We start from the raw sequence: 23,557 nt of genomic DNA on the forward strand, positions 1-23,557 counted from the left end.
TTCTTCAGCGCCATTATCCCATCCTCCCTGTAGTGCTTCTCAGTATGATCTGCAAAATAATCCTCTACAGCTGCAATCACCTCTTGATTCGAAGAAAAATGCTGATCAGCGAGGAAGAGTTTTAGTTTTGGGAAGAGATAGAAGTCAGAGGGAGCGAAATCTGGGGAATAAGGTGGATGTTCCAACAATTCATAGTACAGATCCCTTGATTTTCCCATTGCCAAAACACCTCTGTGGGCAGGTGCATTGTCCTGATGAAAGATGATTTTTTTCTTCTGCAAACCGGATCTTTTCTCACAAATTTTTTTGTCTAGTCTGGTTAAAAGATTGGAATAATATTCCCCGGTTATTGTTTTATCCTTTTCAAGATAATTAATAAACTAAATGCCTTTAGCATCGCCAATGCCACAACCTTTCCTACTTATGGAATCTGCTTTGTCTTCTTTGGCTCTGAACATTGGTGCTTCTTCTGTCTACTGTTTTGACTGCTGTTTGAATTTTGGTGTGTAATGGTGAATCCAGGTCTCATCCATAGTAATAAATCGATGCACAAAATCAGTTTTATTCTTGTTAAAATGCTCCAAGCACTGTTCAGAGATTTTCCTGCGAGTGCGTTTTTAATCTGCTGTGGGTAAGCACGGCACCCATCTTGTGCCAAGCTTTTTTATTTGAAATTCTTCATGGAAAATATATCCTATTTTGCATGAAATTGCTGCGACTATAGACATTTCTTTTGAAATGTCTATAGTCTCAGCAATTTCATGCACTTTGACTCGCCAGTCATCCAATACCATGTCGTGCACTTGATCAATGATTTCTGGTGGTGTTACACGTTTTGGACGTCCTTCACGTGGATCATCTTCAAGGCTGGTACAGCCACATTTAAACTTGGCAGCCCATTTCTTACTTGTTGAAAACAAAGGAGAAGAGTGCCCATAAACATTTATGAACTTCGATGAATTTCTTTTGGCATTAAACCTTCTTTTACAAAGAATTTTATAACCACACGATACTCAATTTTATCCATTTCAAGGATACAGACAACACTTTTGCTTCAGACAGCTGTACAAAACGAACTACTTGATAGAATGATTTGCAATTTCACATGGATGTTTATGACAGATGTACCAACATAGAAAAAAAAATCTTGCCGATAGCATTGCCATCTATGGTCGAGGCTGAGAACTTTTCAGACCACCCTAGTAATCTGATTTTGCATTCCTTGCTATGCTGGTCACCTTTCTTGCCTGAGCCTTGTACTGTTCATGAGTTTGCTGGTCAGCTTTCTCTTTATATACCTCCACAGCATTTTCTTCTTCTGAAGCTCATGCTTAATGATATTACTCATCATCTAATTCCTACTCAATCCTCTTTACTCTAGGTATACAATTTAATACTGCTTCCTCTAGCTGACCATTAACTATATCCCATGCACTACTAACATCGTTATCCTGCAGTGTTTATGCCATGGCACAGATTTAAGCTTTTTTCTAAGCTTGTCATAATCACCTGCCTTGTAGTTCCACATATACCCCTTCTTGACAGAATGTCCCTCGTGTTTTATAATCTACCAAGTCAAGAAGGACACGTGGTCACTTTCACTAATAAGAGGCAATGTGGTTATGGTTATGGATGGCTCTTTTGATTATGTGACCAAGTCTAATGTTCTCCCACCCCTAGTCCTCTCAATCACATGCTGCCTTAAGTAATCATCTCCTAGCAGGTGTATAAATTCTATTTCCTTCCTGTCATGTGATCTTTCTTCCTTCCAGTCTATATCTCCATAGTTGAAGTCTCCCATAATAATCACTTGACCTGTACTCATTGTACTATTTTGGTGATGCATATCTTTCAGATCATCTGTGGAACTCCCTGGCCTATAGTAACAACCAACTGTATATTTTGTCTTACTGGCCTTAATCTCACACCAGATTGTTTCAAATGAACAGCCATCGTCCTGCCTCTCTCCAACATTACATGACATGTCCAGCTTAATACTGCTCTGGAAGCAATAGTAATTCGCATATCTGTGGGATTTTGTATTACAGTATGTTCCATTTATTTACCATCAGGTTGTGAGTTAAATAAGATTGAACTAGATAATCTTATGTTGCAACTGCCTCAACCCATACTCCTCATGGCTGACTTTATTGGACACAATACTCTTTTGGGTAGTGCCAACACAAACTGACAAGGTTGTATCATGACCTCTACTATCTTAATAGTAGATAGTCAGTACTTTTTCCATATGCTCAACCACTAATTTTCTGCAATGAATCTTACATTCTGCTCCTCCATTTTTCAACTCTCATGTGGGATGTTGAAGAGAACATCTATGTAAGCAATCATTTTCCTGTTATTTGTACTACATCTTCACAGGAACCATGTGAAAAATGAACCAGCCTGACTGGAATACTTTTTTCCCATCTTGCAAAATTTAATGGTGAAGCATCATTAAGACACTTGTCAATGAAGCAGTAAAGTATATCACAAATATATAATAAATAATAAACTTCTTTCCATCACATAATGTCTATTATATAGTGAAACCTGTGGAGTATTCATAGCTAAAAATTCACACATATACCACAGTAATTAAATTTTAATAATATGTAGATATTTCATCTTAAGTATCTTAAGACATCATCAGTACAGATATCACAAACAATACTAAGAATTATATTCAAAGGAACAGTTAGGGTGCATGTTAGAGAACTGAAAAATAAAAAATCAGCTGTAATTAAAATTAACTTATATTATATCTGATAATTTTATTTTATACCATTGAGATAATAATTTCTCAGACTTTTGGGATAGTGAGACAATCATTACAGTTCAGATTGGGTCCATGACATAAGGCTTCAGCACTTTATTTATATAAACGCTCATGTTTATATAAGGATCTATGTAGCAACTTGGTGTTTTTCCATTGGATCTTATGGTTAGAGTTTTCAACTCCATGCTGTGCGAGGACAGATTTGTGTGGTTTGATGAGATGGATGTGGTCTTGATGTTCAGAGATGCATTTAATTATAGCTCTTCCTGTTTGTCCGTAGTAAGACATCTTACAAGAACATGGAACTTTGTATATGCCAGGTAACATCATAGGTGAGAGTTTGTCTTTTTGGAGAAGGTAGCAAATTGTGGATCTGTTTGATTGGTTTATAGGTAGCAGCGAGTTTGTATTTCTTCATAATTTTTGACAGACGTTGTAAGATGCCTTTGTATGGTATAGGAGTCCTACAGGCTTCTTATTGTCTGGGTTGATGTGTGTAAGGAAGTGGCTGATGATTTTTTTTTTTTTTTTTTTAGTTGTGTTTGAATTGTATCCATTTAATAAGGCTGCATCTTTAATAATTTCCAATTCTTGTTTTAAAGATTCTTCAGAGGAACAAAATTTGTGTGCTCTGGATACTAAAGATTTTTTTGAGAATGGATGGTGAGCCGATGAAGTGTGGATGTAAACGACCTGAAAAAGTTGCTTTATCATAGAAGTGGAAATGGAACCATCTAGTTTTCGTTGGATGTGTACATAAAGAAAGGAGATGCCTTGTGATGATTATTTTTCTAGTGCGAACTTGATGCGAGGATGAAAGTTGTTGATCTTATCTAGAAATGAGTATAGTTCTTGTTCAGAGTGACTCCAGACTGCAAAGACATCATCAACATATCGTAGCCATGTTTTTGGTTTTGGTTCAAGAGCAAAAATTCTATCTTCTAAGTGTTCCAGGAAAAGATTGGCTGAGTTTGGTGATAAGGGACAGTCCATTGCTGTTCCTTCCTATTGTTTATAAATTTGTCTTTCCATGTGAAGTATCCAGATGTGATAGCAAATTTGAATAATTCCACAATATCGGATGGAAATCTTTGAGTTAACAATTCTATTGTCTCCTTGTGAGGAATATTAGTGAAGAGAGAGAGACAGTATTGAAACTTATTAGCATATCTGTTTGTGACAATTGTCATTTATTTTTGTGTGAAATTCTGTGAAATTTTTAATTGATGAAGCTGAGTAGCCTATGAGAGGATGGAGAAGATTAGACAAAAATCTTGATTTTTATAAGTTGGGCTGCTTATAAAATCCACAATAGGTCTTAAGTGGACAGTTATTTTTGTGTAGTTTAGGTGGACCATATATTCTAGGAGGCCTAGCATGGTATATTCTGAGTCTTTTGATGGTTTCCTGATCTATGGATGTTGTTTCATCCAGTAGCTTATTGAGTTTCTTGAGCTGTCTTTTTTGTAGGATAATAATCTAGCTGGGAGTATGTATTTCAATCTCAAAGCAATAGATTCCGGTCATATGAATTGATATCTAAAACAACAGGTATTCCTCTTGTCCTCTTTGGTGATAACTGTGTTTTTATTTCATTTTAAGGAGTTCAGTGCTTTTAATTCTGATGATGGAATATTAAAATCTAAAGATTTGACATCATAGATTACTTTGGCTATTTCGAAACATAATCTGTTGGCTTCAATATTAGACAGAAGGCTGGTGATGATGTCTTAAGATACTTAAGATGAAATATCTACATATTATTAAAATTTAATTACTGTGGTATACATGTGAATTTTTAGTTAATCACACAATGTGGCTTTCATCGACACCACTCAACATTAGACTATTTGGTCCCTTGAAAACATGTTAAGAGACATGTATATGTACAATCAAAGCTTGATTATGGGTCCCAGGTTTACAGCTCTGCAAGGGAGAGCGTGCTCCAATGGTCAGGCCATTTCCATCATCAGGGTGTAGGAATAGCTATTTGGTACTTTTCACATGTTGCCCATTCAAAGTCTTGATATTGAAGCAAATGAACCTGCTTTATCGCTTAGATGGAAACAGTTTTCTGTTAACTGTGTCCTAAAAATAAAGTCTCCCAGAGAATCCTTCATGGACTAGTATCTTTTCTCTGTATTGGGAAGCTGAATATCACATATATCAGACTGCTACAAGTTTTTTTGATTGCATGTTAAATGTCTTTAACATTCAACCAAAGCATTAGTATGAACATTGACAATCTTGCCTGTACCAAACCTAACAACATTCCTCCATGGAAAGTTAATGAATGAAGTTTGCACTTCATCCTGCAACCTCTCACTTTGTCAACTACAGAAGTCTTATACTTCATCTATTTACCTGCATTTTCTTTAATGCACCCAGAGCACCTACTCTAATTACTGATGGTTCAAGAACTGAGACCTCTGTTGATTGTGCTGCTATGTTTCCTGACATTATATATTACTTTATTATATCTTATATTATATATTACTATATCACACCAGATCCCACTTAATTGCACTAATTATACAGCAGAGTTGCATGCACACATAAAAGAAAAACACTACCAAAAGTGTGTAATATATACGGACTCACTGAGTTCTTTACAGGCCTTCTCATTTCCTGTATATAATCCACATCCAGTGTTTTTGAGGTTTTACAACTGTTGTACAAAATGAGTTACTTTGATGTTTGGTTGTCTGGGATTCACAGCCACATTGGAATTAAAGGAAATGAGCTGCATCTGCTGGATCAGCTCATACTTCTTCTGTGTGCTGTTAGTCTCATATACAGACTTCAGGCAACTTATAAGATCAAAGTTAATTACCCAGTTGCAGTCTTCATGGCAGGAAGCACCGACAAACAAATGCACAAAATTAAGCTTGAAATTAAGCATTATCATAGACTGCTAATGTAGAATCAGAAGAGAGGAGGTTGTTCTTGCTAGGCTCTGCATATATGACAGTCATCTTACACAGTTTTATTTACTGAGGGTTGATGGCCCAGCTGGTGAGATGTGCAAAATGCAATGCACATCTCACCATTTGTCATATTCTGGTGAAGTGTACTAGTACTTCACACAAAGAGAGGAATGAAATTTTTACTCATCTGGCTGAGCACATACACTCAGACAGATGTTATCCAACTCAAACAAACTTCATGATGAGTTTAACTTTTTACAAGGAATTATTTTTTTAAACACATTTGATTATAAATTCTATTTTTGTGTAAATACTAAATTCCTAACTTATACATTTTCTAAATTTGCGTTTTGTACAGTACATATCATTTAATCACTTTATTACTATTTATTTATTATTATCTTCTGTAGGTGCAGTATGACCTTTGCTGTCCTTGCACCAATAAACCTTAAATCAATCAATCAATCAATTGTCAATCAATCTGTGAAAATAGTAGAGGCTTCTGGCCAGTTAGCATCATTTTGGATTATATAGTACCATTCTTTATGTATGTTTTGGGTTTGACTGATTAAGAATAAAATTTGGTCAACTAAGTTCCAAATTACCATGTCATCATCATCATGTTCAGTTTCGGTTGGTGGGTGGGTGTTCATACAGATAGTGATATTTCAATTATCCCATCATACTGGTAAATTTTATGGGCAGTTAGGGGATGGTTTAACTGAATGTATGGTTAGAAAATGCTTTCTCTGGAGTTATTTGACAATGTTAATGAATTCTAGGATGGCTCAACTCATTGTTGGATAACTGGGATAACATCATGTATGCTCACAGACACACAAAAAATAAGTGAAATGATATCTCAGCACACAATCTACCATATAAAGTTAATGTCACATCTCACATCTCCAGATAGTGTTTGTATCAAACCCCCCCCCCCCACACACACACACCATGTGGAAAGTGTATTTTCATGTATGGACTGCTGGTCCATACATGAAATCAAGTATGGACCAGCAGTTGCTTATATATTTACAAGCTTTAAAAAAAGTGAAGAAATGGTAGCTGATAGTTTAGTGGAACAGTTCCCATGAAAATACTTGTAGAAGAGGCATGAAGTGTAACATCCATGGAAAAGTCGAATGTGTGCAAAAAAAAAAAGTTAACTGGTGATCTTATAAGATTGAGATCATAAGTTAACTGATCATCCCTCTGCCCCCCACCACCTCTGGATAGGCTCAAGCATAAAATTTTAAGGAGAATTTTGATGCACTACCTCATATTTGGAAATAGTATTATAAGGTAAACAACAATAATATAGTAGAAAAGAATACCTATATATTTGGTGGTGGAGGAACACTATAGATGTGATGTGCTTATGGCAGGAAAAAGTAGAGGTGTAAGTCAGCAAAAGAAAAAAAGAGAGAGAGAGAGATTTTATATGGTGTGAGAATCTTGATGTTAAAAGTGAGGGAATATTAGGTATGATCTTTCTTGTATGAATTAAGACAGGGTAGAACTGTTTTTCAGCATTAAAATTGAAAAGGTTGTCCTTACAAGTATTGCATTTACTGTTTCAGTTATTGGTTTACCAGAGCTATCTTACATTTTTAAAAAAAGTTATATTGAAAAACAATATATTTTAAGAAACAATAATTTTTATTTTAATGTAAAATGCATAAAAAACATACAAAAATTTGATACTAAAGAAAAATATTAACATTATTACCATAAATTATAAATAAACAAAATTTTTATTACAAAACATAAATATCAACTTTAAAGATAAGAAAACACACATAGTAACTCAATTTTTTTTTTTTTTTTTTCGTGTTCTTTTCATTAAATGAACACAAAAACATAATTGTGGGTGTAAGGGTGATACCCTTAGTTTTCTACATTAAACTTGACAAGAAATTATGTTCTTGTTTAATCCTTCAAATCTAAGCAAACAAAGTTTGCACTTGAAGTATCTTCATGGCGACTTGGCTGCTTGTATAGAGAGGTCGATGACTTTACATTAATTGCCTTATTATTCCATAATGCAAAGCACACACTCTTTCGGCCTTCCATGATGCTGTGCATTATGGGAGGGGCCACCACCCAGACCAGCTTCAACCTTTATTGAGGTTTTATTAGTGAAAGCCAGACCAAGAATAAAAACTTTCTGCAACTAGCTCTAATTCAGAGTATCTGGATAAGTGAGATAACATCATGTATGCTCACAGATACACAAAAAATAAGTGAAATGATATCTCAGCACACAATCTACCACATAAAGTTAGTCACATCTCACATCTCCAGGTATGCCTTTTGACTACTTGTATATTGATAATATACGACTTCTACATTACTTCAACCTTGATATCTCTTCTGGATCTGGCTCCCACTGATGAGATATCAATCTAGGTTAGAACCAGTTCAGTACTTGCTAGTCAACAGGTCATTAATTTCAAAATTCCTTTTGATTACCCAATGAAAGAAAATGAAATCAAAAGAAAGGTACTGATATCAGTTCCTTCCTAATGACTTGTGTGTTAGGTTTCTAGCATTTTTCCTTTTGAGTTGGTCACAGGCTTTAGGAAGAGACTTGAGAACTTAGCTAACGTCAGAGGATCTGGATTTGCAGCATTCTTAGAAACATGGAATCACTAAGTTAATTGAATTTTCGGCTCCGTTTTTTATTATAAAAGTTTTCCACTCTGTACACAATTGTCTTTGTTGTATATTGTATTTAAATTTCCTAAAGTGACACCCATTCCATGGCTGTCATTCATCCTCCTACAACAGAAGAATTATCACTTGTTTTGTTATAAATACGATGTAATGTTTGATCATTACATCATATTGTTTAGATTGTTTCTCTAATCAGTCTTAAGATGGATAATTTCAGTGAAGGTGCTTTGTTATCAGTTTCTTCTTTTCCTCTTTTTAGTATGTTAATTTTGTGCTGGTTTTTAAGATGGTTATGTAAGCCACTAGTACTTTCATCAACTACTTTGGATTTTTTTTTCAGTGTTGTTTAAAATAATACCACTTAATTTTTATCCATGGCTTTAAAAAAAAAAAAAAAAAAATCCATTTTCAATACACCCTTTTATCAAATATCAAATTTGACTTTTCTCTGTTTGACACAGTATGTAAACAACTGATACTCCTCACTGCTTTCTCAATGTGATCAATTAGAATACAGAAGCATGGAATATAATTTTGTCTTCAATATATAGTGTCCAATTGCACCTCCATAGTGCTATTGGAAGAACGACGGTACATTGCACCCTTCAGTTGGAATAGGCCTAAGTTCGATTCTCGTCATGATGGGAAGAATCTTTGTATGGACTTTTTCAGTTGAAGGTGAGTTAGCTGATCTCATATGGAGGTAACAGGTTTTTTTTCTCCTGGAAACTCGTATTTTTCATCCCGCATACAGACAAATCAACCCTTCAGAACACACACAATTTACAGACAAAAAATATTAGTTGTGATGGTGGGTGGTAAATTGCGTTGGTGGGGATGATTGGTAGTAGAGGTTCGGTGTAGTGGTGGAGACAGTTGTATAGTGGGTGTCCTCCTGCGATGAGTCTTCAAACTCCTTGGAGGTGTCACGAATAATAATAATAATAATAATACTTGGATACCTTAAGACAGTCATTTGAAATGGGCACGGACAAGTGTTTCCATTGAAACCAAATGCATAGGCAGTCCCCGACTTATGTAAAGAGTTAAATTCCACAAATTTTACATAAGTCATTATTATGTAAGTTGGATTTAATCTTCTCACCTATTATTAACACTCTGCTGCTTATGTGCTTAGAGTGTGTGTGTGTACACACACAGTATGTTAATGTTTTAATGGCTATTTCCTTTAGATTCAGTTACAAATTCACACAAAAATTGGATTAAATGTGTAATTATTAATGAAAAATAATTAATACAGTATGAATAGTATGAGAAAATGGGGAAAAAAAATTAAGATATTTTTAATTTCGCTACTCGACCTTTCTTATGAAATTGTAAAGTGATGACCAAACGGAAACTTTCTTTCTTCTCTTCATAAATCTCTCCATGACAGGCTAATGCATCATCTGTATTTCTTTGGACTTTTAAGAACTGTGAAGTAATTATATCCATGCAAATATATAAAGTTGATAGTAACTGATGAATGATTATGTTAGAAATATTTGGAAAAAGTCCTATCGTCTCAGAATGAGGTATTGGTAAAAAGAATGATAGTGTCAACACTAGCCATAAGAAGGTTGTAACGATTTAAACTTTTCATATAGTATGGTCATAATATTCTGTACACCCTCTGAGTGTGTATCAGGAATTTGATGATGTGCTATAATATATCATTTTTTTACTTTTATAAGTAAATTATGGTGTTTGATTTTTAAAAAAAAATTTTTTTTATAGATATCTGCATAGTAATTATAAATTTCTGCAATCACTTCACTTTTAGCAGTTATTCATCTTATGTCTAGCACAATTAAACATAACACCTCAAGCTCAACAAAAGAAATTTATTTAGCTACTAATATTTCATAGGATTTCAAATCACCACCTTCGTTGCACAGATACTATACCTTGTGAACAATTCAGTTATTCATAATATGAACAATTCAAAATTTTAATAGACATAAGTAGCATTGTACCTTTCTTTGTTTCTATTTTAAGCTTCTTTTGTTATCTGCATGCAACCTGTAGATATTTTGGATCATAATATCTATCTAGATAATCCAAAGATTGTTATACTGCATTTTTATTTTTATCAGAGACATTTATTGATATCTTGTTTCAGAGATGATCATCACAGAAGATCAAATAGCAAAGATCAGCACAGACATCATCATAATGAGAAAGATAAGTACAAAGATAGTCTCTCAGAAGGCATGAAAATTCATTCAGATAGTTCTTCTGATGAACCGTAAGTTACAGTAAGCTAGCAGATCAATCCCTATTATTGATGTTAAATTACAATGTTATTTTAAGAGATATTTGAAATGAATATGTACATCAAAATGCTTTTTATTTAATCTGCCATTGTATTTATCATGTCCTGTAAGACTTCTTCTTCTGCAGCTTCTCCAACTTAAGTGGGGGGTCACTGTTGATAATGAGTCTCCTCCACATCTTCCTGTCTTGGGCTGTCGCCACATCCAAGTTCTTCATCCTTGAGTCCTCTTCTACTAGCTCCCTCCATCTCTTCTTTGGCCACCCACGCTTCCACCTTCCTTGCATGTTCATCTGCATGACCCTTCTTCCCACATATTCGTCCTTCCTCCTCATCACATGACCAAACCATCTCAACCTTGCCTCCTGTATTTTTGCTCCTAAGTTCGTAACTTTCACTGTTCCCCTGACATAGTCATTTCTAAGACAATCCTTTCTGGTCACACTGCACATCCACCTAAGCATTCTCATCTCTGCTACCATCCTGCTGATGTTATTTTTCCTCAGGGCCACCACAGTTTCTATAGCATATGTCATAGCTGGCCTCACTACTGTCCTATAAATTTTGCCTTTCAGATTGATCGGCACCCTCTTATCGCATAACACTCCAGCCATCTCCCTCCAGTTCCTCCAACCCGCTTGTATCCTGCATCCCACTTCCTTCTCAGCTCCTCCATCTTCTTCCACTGTTGAACCTAAGTATCTAAAGTCTCTCACCTTCCTAATGACATTTCCTTCCAGCTCCAGATCTGTCTCCTGTCTGCCACCCACTGTGCAACACATATACTCTGTCTTACTTCTGCTCAGTCTCATACCTCTCGCTTCCAGTACTTTTCTCCATCTTTCCAGTTTAGTTCCTGCTTCTTCTATTGAATCTGCACACAGCAAGATGTCATCTGCATACAACATTGTCCAAGGTGCATCTTCTCTCACCTCCTCTGTTACCACTTCCATCACAATATTAAATAGAAACGGACTTAATGCTGACCCTTGATGCAAGCCAACTGTTACTTGAAAACTTTGTCTGTCCCAAACAGGTCCGAACACTTGTCTTCACATTTCTGTACATTTCCCGCACCGACCTGACATATTTCTCCGGAACCTTCTCCCCCCAGACACCTCTAGACTTCTTGCCTTGCCACACTATCGTATGCTTTCTCCAGATCAATAAATACCAGATGTAGCTCCCTTTGTTTCTCTCGATATTTTTCCATCATCTGCCGTAACCCAAAGATAGCATCTATTGTTGATCTACCAGGCATGAAGCCAAATTGTTCCTTTGCAATCTCCACCTTCTTCTTCAATCTACCATCAAGAACCCTTTCTAGGATTTTCATTGTTTGGGACATCAACTTTATTCCTCTGTAATTTTTACAGTCTTGTGCATCCCCTTTACCCTTGTAGATGGGGGACAAGAGTACTCTCCCTCCATTCCTCGGGTATATTTTCCTGTTGGCAAACTTTCATGAACAGGTCCCACAGCAGGTCAATTCCCTCTTCCCCAGTGCCTTCCATGTCTCCACTGGAATTCTGCCGGGGCCCACTGATTTTCCATTCCTCCTCATCTTCATGGCCTCCGTCACTTCCATTCTACTGATGTTCTGCACCATTCCCTCAGAAGGCTGCCCATCTTCTCTGTGAGTCCTTGCATTTTCCTCATTCAAAAGTTTCTCAAAGTATATTTTCCATCTGTTTCTTATGTCCACATCCCTCCATAATACTCTTCCTTCAGCGTCTTTGATCTGCCTCACATGTAAGATGTCCTTTGCTGATTTATTTCTATATTTCTTTATTTCACTAGTTGATAAATTTTTCTCTGTCCTTCCTTTGTTTCTAATTGATCATACAGCTCTTGATATGCCATGGTCTTCGCCTGTGCCACAACTCTCTTGGCTTATTGCTTTCTCTCTCTGTACAACTCTCTGTCCTCTTCCACTCTTGACTCATCCCACTTTTGCTTTGCCTTCCTCTTAGCTGTCACTGCCACTTGTACATTATTATTCCCCCACCAACCCTCCTTCTGCTCTCCAATCTTTCCAGATGTCTCACCAAGCACCTCGATTGCACAGCTCAGGATTACTTTTGAATTATGTTTCCACCAATCTTGTACAATTTCCAGTCCATCTGAAATCCTCTCTAACACCCTAGCCCTAAAACGATTCCTCACACTCTCCTCTTTTAAGCGAAACCACTTAATTGTCTTCATCCCATGGCATCCAGAGGTTCTTATCTTCAATCTTATTTTAAAGTCTGTGCACAGCAGTCGGTGTTGCTGTGCTACTTGATCTGTTGGAATTACTTTACAATTTGTCACAACCTTAAGATGTTTTCTTTTAGTTAAAATGTAGTCAATTTGTGAACTGTTGTTACCACTCCTAAATGTTATCAAATGTTCTTCCCTCTTGTAGAAAAACGAGTTCACAATTGCCAGATCAAATGCTACTGCAAAGTCCACAACCCTCTCTCCTTCCTGGTTCATCATTCCCACTCCGTGGCCACCATGCACCCTTTCACAATCTCTATTCTGTCTCCCTATGTGTCTGTTCAAGTCTCCTCCGACAATCACCATCTAATTTTCTTCCAGTTCCCTCATTTCTTCATCTAACACGTTCCAGAACTCATCTTTCTCCTCTGCTGTACAACCAACTTGCGACCACCTGCTCTTCTCCAAGACCCAATTTTCGTTCGCATGATCCTGTCGTTCCTTCTACCCACTTCTAGTACTTCGCCCTTCATTCTGCCACACACCACAATTCTTACACCATTTCTTCCCTCGTTATTTGCTCCAGAGTAGAACAATTTATATCCATCTCCCAGTTCCTTTGCCTTTCCTCCCTTCCACCTTATCTCCTGCACACATAAAATGTCCATCTTCCTCATCATGTCTGCCACCTCTCTTCCCCTTCCAGTCATGCTTCCAACATTCAGTGTTCCCACTTGCAACATCCTCTCCACCTGCTGGACTCGCTTCTTTAACCGCACCCTGTCCTGTAAGACTAAAAGGGCTAAATATACTTTCATCCTCCTTTAGCGAGCCAAAAATAGAATGCATGATTTTCAGGGGGTGATCAGGCTAAATCTCAGAAGTCTAAAACTGAGGAGTGGGTATCATTAACACATCCTCTGTTTACAATTTTACAACTCTGTTTATGAGACAGGAGGCATTAATTCATTGGACAGCAGGAAATTGGAAGTTAACTCATTGTAGATCCAATTTCATCATCATCATCATCAAATTCCTGCCATGTACCCTCAAGGAGTGTAAAGAATATGATAGTACTACATGAAAAATTTAACATCATTAGTAACTTCCTATCTACAATTTTCCCCCAAATCAGTCTTAAGTGTCAAGACTCCAACATTATCAGATCTTATATTTCTGTCTTCCAAGGCACGTTTACCATATCAATCCACCTATATCTTAGTCTACCTCTGGGTCATTTTCCTGCCAACCTGGCAGAGAACACTTGTTTTGCTAATCTTTCCTCTCCCATTCTTTTATGTGACCACACAACCTGAGATTATCTCTGCTAATGCATTCCTGGATGCTGACAATGTAAAGTTCTTTCTTAATATCCTCATTTTTAATATGATATTGCCATCAATCCATGCCCCTAATCTTTCTCAGGACCCTCATATGTGCGGTCTCTAGTTTTTGGTCAAGTATTTTACTTCTGACTCAGCTCTCAGATCCATAAGTTAAAACTGGTTTGAACACTGTCTTGTATACAGCTAATTTAGTGTTCCGACTAATTTCTCTCTCATTCCATATGAATTTATTCAATTGACTTCCCACCATACCAGCTTTGCTGATTCTGTTGTCTATTTCTATATTTAATTTACCATCTTCACTAAAAATTGTGCCTAAGTAGCTGAAATGTTTTACTTGTTCTATACGTTCTCCATTCACAATGCAGTTGATATTTTCAATCTTTCTGCCTATTTTCATCGTCTTTGTCTTGTTATTACTGACCTTCATACTATATCTATTACAACAGTTATTCAGTTTGGTCAGGGAATCTTGCAGACTTGTAGAGGATTTATTTAGAAGTATAGCATCATCTGCATAAAGCAAAGAGTTGACATTAATATCTCCAATTTTGATATCAGATTTACTACCACTTTCCTTCATAATGTAATCCATATAGATAAGGAATAAACAGAGTGGGATAATGTACATCCTTGTCTGAAACCAGATTTAATATAAAATCATCATCCTATACTTCAATTTTAACTGCTGACTTACAACTCAAGTATTGCTTGATATAATGCCCCATTGACACAATATAACTATAGCGCTTTGAATAGCTTCTCTTGTGGCACTTGCCATATTCCTTTTCAAGATTTACAAAACTTAAATACAGATCTTTGTTATATTCCCATAATTTCTCAACTATTTGTCCTAAATTGAAAATCTGATCCTGACAGCCTCTATTTTGCCTAAATCCAGCTTGTTTTCCCAAGCTTCCCTTCCACAAACCTTTTCAACCCTTTTCTCAAGTATACTTGAATAAATCTTACCAGGAACACTTAGTAGGAAAATACCTCTGTAATTCTCACATTCAGTTTTATTCCCCTTTTTATATATGGGTACTCTGATCACCTCTAATCATCCAGAATTCAGCCCTCTGTCCAGGCCTTCTGAACTATGCAGTGCAGCCGCTGTAAGACTATTATACCTCCATACTTGAGCATTTCTGGTCGAATATCATCTATTCCCACCTGCCTTTTCACATTTCAAGCTTTTGATGGCTTTTTCTACTATAAGTATGGATATGTATTCCTGACTGCATCCTGGTTGAGTATTTTTTGCCACTGTGCTATCACTGCTTGTTTCATTTCGCAATTTTTCGAAGTAATTACTCCATACTTCAAGGATATCTTTTTCTCCAGCTTTCATGTCACCATTATCATCTCTAATTCCTTTTACAGTACTCTTTCCTCCATTTCTGAGCTTATTCAACAATCTCCAGAATATCTTGCCACCTTCTTGATATTTATTTTCTGTGTTCTCACCAAAGTCTTCCCATGACTTTTGTTTAGCTAGTTTGACACGGTGTTTAGCTTTCTTACATTTGTCTTTGTATTCTCTAAGAGCACAAGCTGACTTATTGGCCAGGAACTTTTGATATGCTCTCTTCTTTTTCTTCACTGTCTCTTTTATTTCCTATGTCCACCATGGAGCTGTGATTTTTCTGTCCTTGCAGACAACCTCACCAAATGCCTCTTTGGTTGAATCAGTCAATGTTTTCCTCAGGGCATGCCACCGAATCTCCAAAGTTTGGTTACTGTTCTCAAACTCTTTAATTTTTTCTTGAATAATGTTTGTGTATTTTAGTCTACAGTTCACATCTGAGAGCTGCTCAACTTTTATTCGCTTTAAAACTTTCTTACATGTTCTTCTTTTTAATATGAAATTCAGTTTTATTCTGCTGAAGACTAAATGGTGATTACTTCCAATTTCAAATCTGTACACTCTGGTGTCCTGCACCAGGAAGAAAACATCACTATCGACAATAACATAGTCAATGAGACTTTTCTTATTCCTTGCCTCTTCTCTTCATATGAATTTGTGCACATTTTTGTCTTGGAACATGGTGTTAGTAATAACCAGTCCATGTCCAGTGCAGAAATCCAACAGGTATTTGCCATTATTATTAGCTTTGCTCTTTTCTCCAAATTTTCCCATGACAATCATTTCCTACTCTGCTGTTTAGATTCTCAACAAGGACCAACTTTTCCTTTTTCATTGTGTCAGTTGCTTTCTCTAAAGCCTCAAAAAATTTCTCTGCTTCTTAGTAGAATCTTCTGTGGGATAGCAGTTTCCCATTCAGATATTTGCCCACATCACTCTACTTGAGACTGCCTGCCATTCATGAAGATTAGCCTCATATTTAGTGTTAAATACTATTGCTACCACCTTCTTTTTCTTGATTGTCATTGCCTGAATATAACATTTTGTATTTATTGCTCAGAAAGATCTCACCAGTTTTTGTCTTTTTTGTTTCAGTCGCCCTATTATGTCAATCTGGTACTTATCCAAATCTTTGCTCCATTTCTTTGCCATTCAGGCTTGTTATGTTTATGCTGACTTTTCACTTTTTCCTGATTCCCTGTTGAAAACGGGGTTCCTTGTTTAACCAGGCAATGCCCAAGTGAGCGTGAAATTCTGTCATGTTGTATCATCATTTTATATTTTGTTTTTAGCTTAATGCCATTTGGTCAGCTAAATCCCAAATTGCCAGTCCATCCTGGTTCATTCAGTATCCAGGTAGGTAGATACCTAAGGGTGCACCACGAGAAGGTGAGGATTGGACATTAGGTCAGAAGCCCTAGTCCGTTCTCTGCATTTCTTTAAAGGCTGTGTGGAGGTCTCCTCTCATGTTGTGACAATTAAGAAAAGGCTGTATGGTACAAGGCACCAGGAGGTGGTAAATGGGGGTCATTGCCCTGTGTAATACCACCATATTGAATGCTTGAAGTGCAAGAATTAGGTTTTGACTCAAGCAAAATTCAAAAATTACTTTCTCCTCATTTCTTTCAGCATGCAGTATGAGGAATTTTTTTGAAATTTTGCAGACCATCATGGAAAGATGACATTTCTTTTAATGGTTCAACTTTAAAACGGCTGTTCTGTAGACCAGTTTCTAGAGTGTATACTAGTCAAACCTAATTATTCTTTAGAACCGTAACTTCATATGTTCTGCCATTCTCATTCTACAGCAGACTGCCTTGCTAACCTTACCTATCTTTGGACGCAGTTCATGGAAAGATTTGGAGAATCTCATGTGGTTGCTCTGGATATTTCCAAGCACTCATTGATTTTGGCATCAGTCGTCTTTCCAAGCTGTCATCTTATGGTTTCTCTCATATCTTCTGTTGAGTGGATTGTCAGCTTCATCTGGTCATTCATTGTTTGTTATGGTGGATGGTTCCTTCAGCTGATTTTTCCATTAACGTCAGAGTATCCCCAATGCTCTGTGCTTTCATCTGCACTCTTTTTCCTATACATCAGTGATCATCTCACACTAATGTCTAATCCTTGTCATAGCATTGCTAATAACTGTACACTCTGTTTCTCATTGTTACCCACAAAACCTATATTTAGTATTTAGTTTATTCAGTCTTCAAAATTTTCTATGGTCACTGCCTTACACACTTATTGGAGTGAATATAATTTATTAAATTTTAATGCTGCCATAACACATTTCTGCCTTAAATTTTTTAGAAGAATGATAATGCCTTTATCTCCCCCACTTTTGATAATGCTCTGCTCATTAACAAAGATTAGTTTTCTTTTCTTGGGCTGACTTTTGCATCTAGCTGATTCTGGCATAAGCACATCATGTTCAGAGTCTCTTCATCTTCTGAAAAGCTTCTTTTTCTTTTCTGTTTTAAACATTACTTCTCTTTTGCTCTGCTTCTATACTTTACAAATTCAGATGTACATTGTGTCTTTTCTATAAATACTTCTCTGATTGCTGTTTCACTGAGACAGCTTATACTATTCCTCCACTTTCCTCTGATCATGTACAAACATGGACAGCCACTGGTCTACATAAATACTTTCTAAGCATTACGTTGACCAGCAGTTCTTCTTGTTTTCAGATATCACCAACATGATATTTCATCTTGTTGTATCAGCATTGTCTTTTTATTTATTCTAATACAGAATATACTTTAGCAAGCTAAATCCCATTATCAGCCATTCCTGGTTTGTTCATTACCTTGGATAGCTAATTTTTGTCAATCACGGTTTGATTGACATATAGCCGTGCTCCAGGGCTCTGTTTTCTCACCTATCTATTTGTTCTTTTATGTATAGATAATCATCCACAAGAAGGTGGACATTGTCAGAAGTTCTCACTTTGTTCTCACTTCTAACACTGGCACTTAATCAACCACTTCTGTCTATCTCTTTTCTAATCATGAATTATGTATTTTATAAACCCATTAAAAACATCTCATTGGGGAAAAACGTGAGCTATGGACTGTGGATGCAAGAGCTACTCGACTAACTTATCAAATATTATAAAAGTAGCGTCTTGAGGGGAGGGGGGAAGAATTCTGAGTTTTTTAGAGGCTGAGGACAGTGATGTGATATTTTGTGCCAGGAAATACTAGAGATAAATGTTAGTCTGAGAAGAAAGATGTGTTATTCTGGGTTAGAGGTGAATTATGATCTTTTTTTTTTTTTTTTTTTTTTTTTTGCATGAACCAAAAAAAAAAACAGCGGAACATTGTTTTAGCAGCATTGGCAGTTAGCCTTATTCTATCAGAGAAAAATATGAAGGTCTGTGGTTCAAGGGTTCTGGTTTTAAAATTCTTGAAGTTTGAGATGTTTGGACCCTTAGCACCTAAGGTTTATGAGTAAAAGGAATATAGTACGAAACTTTCGTAGTTTCTACATTCAACTCTGAAATGGTGAATCTAATATCCACTTTGCTTATATAATAAAATAATCATATTGCTTAGAAATTGCACATCATCCAGTACCACCCATATTACTCCTCATAATGGTTAACTCTATTTTTTGACATATCCAATACTTAATAAATTGTTTTAAGCTTGTGTCTTGTTCTGTTATGGATTGAGAGTGCTGACTCTCCATTCAGCTCAAAGAAAAGATACACATATGCATTATTATAACAGGTTAGGACTGGCACACACTGGCACTCTAACTCCTTTTACAGCACACAAAGAATGCTGTAAAAGGAGTTAGAGATGATAAAGGTGACATGAAAACAGGAGAAAAAGATATCCTTGAAGTATGGAGTAATTACTTTGAAAAACTGCTAAATGAAACAAGCAGTGATGACAGCACAGTGATAAAAAACACTGACCAGGCATGCAGTCAGGAATACATATCCATACTTGAAGTAGAAAAAGCCATCAAAGGCTTGAAATGTGGAAAGGCAGCAGGAGTAGATGATATTCGACCAGAAATGCTGAAGTATGGTGGTATAAAAGTGCAGTGGCTGCACTGCATAGTTCAGAAAGCCTGGACAGAGGGACGAATTCCCGATGAATGGAGTAGAGCTCTCATAGTACCCATATATAAAAAGGGAAATAAAACTGAATGTGAGAATTACAGAGGTATTTCCTTACTGAGCGTTACTGGCAAGATCTATGCAAGTATACTTGAGAAACGGTTGAGAAGAATTGTGGAAGAAAAGCTTGGTGAAGAACAAGCTGGATTCAGGCCAAATAGAGGCTGTCAAGATCAGATCTTCACTTTACGGCAAATAGTCGAGAAAGCATGGGAATATAACAAAGATCTGTATTTAAGTTTTGTCGATTTGGAAAAGGCATATGACAAGGTGCCAAGAGAGAAGCTATTCAATACGCTGCAGTTATATGGTGTCAATGGGGCATTATATCAAGCAATACTTAGTCTTTATTTGAGTTGTAAGTCAGCAGTTAGAATTGAAGGAAGTACAGGAAGATGGTTTAATGTTAAATCTGGTGTGAGACAAGGATGTACATTATCCCCTCTGTTATTCATTATCTATATGGATCACATAATGAAGGAAAGTGGTATTAAACCTGATATCAAAATTGGAGATGTTAATGTCAGCTCTTTGCTTTATGCGGATGATGTTATACTTCTAAATAAATCCACTACAAGTCTTCAAGATTCTCTGACTAAATTGAATAGCTGTTGTAATAGATATGGTATGAAGGTCAGCAATGAAAAGACAAAGACAATGAAAATAGGCAGAATCATTGAAAATGTCAACTGTGTTGTGAATGGAGAACTTGTAGAACAGGTAAAGCATTTCAGCTACTTAGGCACAATTTTTAGTGAAGATGGTAAATTAAATATAGAAATAGACAACAGAATCAGCAAAGCTGGTATGGTGGGAAGTCAATTGAATAAATTCATATGGAATAAGAGAGAAATTAGTCGGAACACTAAATTAGCTGTATACAAGACAGTGTTCAAACCAGTTTTAACTTGTGGATCTGAGAGCTGGGTCAGAAGTAAAACACTTGACCAAAGACTAGAGACTGCAGATATGAGAGTCCTGAGAAAGATTAGAGGCATGAAAAGATGGCATCAATGGCAATATCATATTAAAAATGAGAATATTAGGAAAGAACTTGACATTGTCAGCATCCAGGAATGTGTTAGCAGAGCTAATCTCAGGTGGTATGGTCACTTAAATAGAATGGGAGAGGAAAGATTAGCAAAACAAGTGTTCTCTGCCAGGTTGGCAGGAAAACGACCCAGAGGAAGACCAAGATATAGGTGGATTGATATGGTACAAAGTACCTTAGACGATAGAAATATAAGATCTGATAATGTTGGAGTCTTGACAAGTAACAGACTGATTTGGAGGAAAATTGTAGATAGGAAGTTAGTAATGATGTAATTTTTTCATGTAATACTGTCATATCCTGTACACCCTTTAGGGTACATTGCAGGAATTTGATGATGATGATGACTGGCACATTACTCAGATGCTTTTTCAGACAGAAGTAAATGGAAGAAAGCTATGATAATACACAAAACTATTACATCTCTGATACTATTTCTTGTACCATCATTTTTTTTTAATTTTTTATTTATTTATTTTGGTTTAACCAATAAGAATACAATTAGGTCGGCTAAATCCCAAATTGCCAGCCCATCCTCGTTTGTTCAGTAACTGGTTTCTGAACGAACGAGGATGTTCATTAAGAACATCTTCATTCTGAATTTCTGACAATCAAGGAAAAGAAGGAGTAGCCATAGTATTCAACACAAAATACAAGGCTAATCTTCTTGAATGGCACTCAGTCAGTCTCAAGTAGAGTAATGTTGGCAAATATGAGAATGGGGAACTGGACAATGAGACTTATTTGTGCCTATGGTCCCACAGAAGGTTCTACTAAGGTAGAAGTGGAGGAATTTTTTGAGGCTTTAGAAAAAGCAACTGACAAAATGAAAAAGGAAAAGTTGGTCCTTGTTGGGGATCTAAATAGCAGAGTAGGAAATGATTGTCAGACATACAAAAATATTTTGGGAAAATTTGGAGAAAAGAGCAAAGCTAATAATAATGGCAAATATTTGTTGGATTTCTGTTCAGGACATGGACTGGTTATTGTTCCAACATAAAAATGTGCACAAATTCACATGGAGAGAAGAGGCAAGGAATAAGAAAAGTCACATTGACTATGTTATTGTATAGTGATGTTTTCTCCCTGGTGCAGGACACCAGAGTGTACAAAGGATTTGAAATTGGAAGTGATCACTATTTAGTCTTGAGCAGGATAAAATTGAATTTCATATTGAAAAGAATAACATGTAAGAAAGTTTTAAAGTGAACAAAAGTTGAGCAGCTCTCAGATGTGAACTGTAGACTTAAATAGACAAAGATTATTGAAGAAAAAATGAAAGAGTTTGAGAACAGGAATCAAACCTAGGAGATTCAGTAGCAAGCCATGAAGAAAGCCCTGATTGATTCAGCTAGAAGGGCATGTGGTGAAGTTGCCTGTAAGGATAGAAAAATTAGAACTCCATGGTGGACACACGAAGTTAAAGAGGCAGTGAAGGAAAAGAAAAAAGTCTATCAAAAGTTCCTGGCAAATAAGTCAGCTTGTGCTCTTAGAGAATACAGAGAGACAAATGCAAGAATGCTAAACACTGTGTAAAACTAGCTAAACAAAAGTTATGGGAGGACTTTGGCAAGAATCTAGAAAATAAATATGAAGAAGGTGGCAAAATATCCTGGCGGTTGTTGAAGAAGCTTAGGAATGGAGGAAAGAATGCTGTAAAAGGAGTTAGAGATGATAAAGGTGACATGAAAATGGGAGAAAAAGATATCCTTGAAGTATGGAGTAAGTACTTTGAAAAACTGCTAAATGAAACAAGCAGTGAAGACTGCACAGTGGTAAAAAACACTGACAAGGCATTCAGTCAGGAATACATATGATGGCTTTTTCTCCTTGAAGTAGAAAAAGCCATCAAAGGCTTGAAATGAAAGGCAGCAGTAGTAGATGATATTCGACCAGAAATGCTGAAGTATGGTGGTATAAAAGTCTTACAGTGGCTGCACTGCATAGTTCAGAATGCCTTGAGAGAGGGACGAATTCCCAATGATTGGAGTAGAGCTCTCATAGTACCCATATATAAAAAGGGAAATAAAATTGAATGTGAGAATTAGAGGTATCTCCCTACTGAGTGTTCCTGACAAGATCTATGCAAGTATACTTGAGAAACGGTTGAGAAGAATTGTGGAAGAAAAGCTGGGTGAAGAACAAGCTGGATTCAGGCCAATAGATGCTGTCAGGATCAGATTTTTACTTTACGACAATAGTTGAAAAATCATGGGAATATAACAAAGATCTGTATTTAAGTTTTGTCGATTTGTGGTGTCAATAGGGCATTATATCAAGCAGTACTTAGTCTTTATTTGAGTTGTAAGTCAGCAGTTAGAATTGAAGGAAATACAGGAAGATGGTTTAATGTTAAACCTGGTGTGAGACAAGGATGTACATTATTTCCCCTCTGTTATTCATTACCTATGTGGATGACATTATGAAGAAAAGTGGTAGTAAACCTGATATCAAAATTGGAAATGTTAATGCCAGCTCTTTGCTTTATGCAGACAATGTTATACTTCTAAATAAATCCGCTGCAAGTCTGCAAGATTCTCTGACTAAATTGAATAACTGTTGTAATAGATATGGTATGAAGGTCAATAATAAAAAGACAAAGGCAATGAAAATAGGCAGAATCATTGAAAATGTCAACTGTGTTGTGAATGGAGAACTTGTGGAACAAGTAAAGCATTTCAGCTACTTGGGCACAATTTTTAGTGAAGATGGTAAATTAAATATAGAAATAGACAACAGAATCAGCAAAGCTGGTATGGTGGGAACTCAATTGAATAAATTCATATGGAATAAGAGAGAAATT

General features: G+C 36.3%; 1 protein-coding gene across 4 annotated transcripts in view; it reads left to right on the forward strand.

Moving 5' to 3' along the window:
- Prp4k (Pre-mRNA processing factor 4 kinase) overlaps positions 1–23,557 on the forward strand; it is a 526,475-nt gene that overhangs the window by 79,144 nt on the left and 423,774 nt on the right. For all 4 annotated transcript variants that reach the window (XR_016548872.1, XR_016548870.1, XR_016548871.1 and 1 more), the window contains exon 4: positions 10,502–10,627. Coding sequence is in view for 1 of the 4 variants with exons in the window: in XM_090398529.1 (XP_090254655.1) it covers positions 10,502–10,627 (126 nt within the window). In the remaining 3 variants the exon portion in view is untranslated. The remainder of the gene's footprint in view (positions 1–10,501; positions 10,628–23,557) is intronic.

This window comes from Typopeltis vanoorti, chromosome 9 (assembly GCF_054136105.1).
Source record: "Typopeltis vanoorti isolate ZY-2024b chromosome 9, IOZ_Tvanoo_1.0, whole genome shotgun sequence".
NCBI lineage: Eukaryota > Metazoa > Arthropoda > Arachnida > Uropygi > Thelyphonidae > Typopeltis > Typopeltis vanoorti.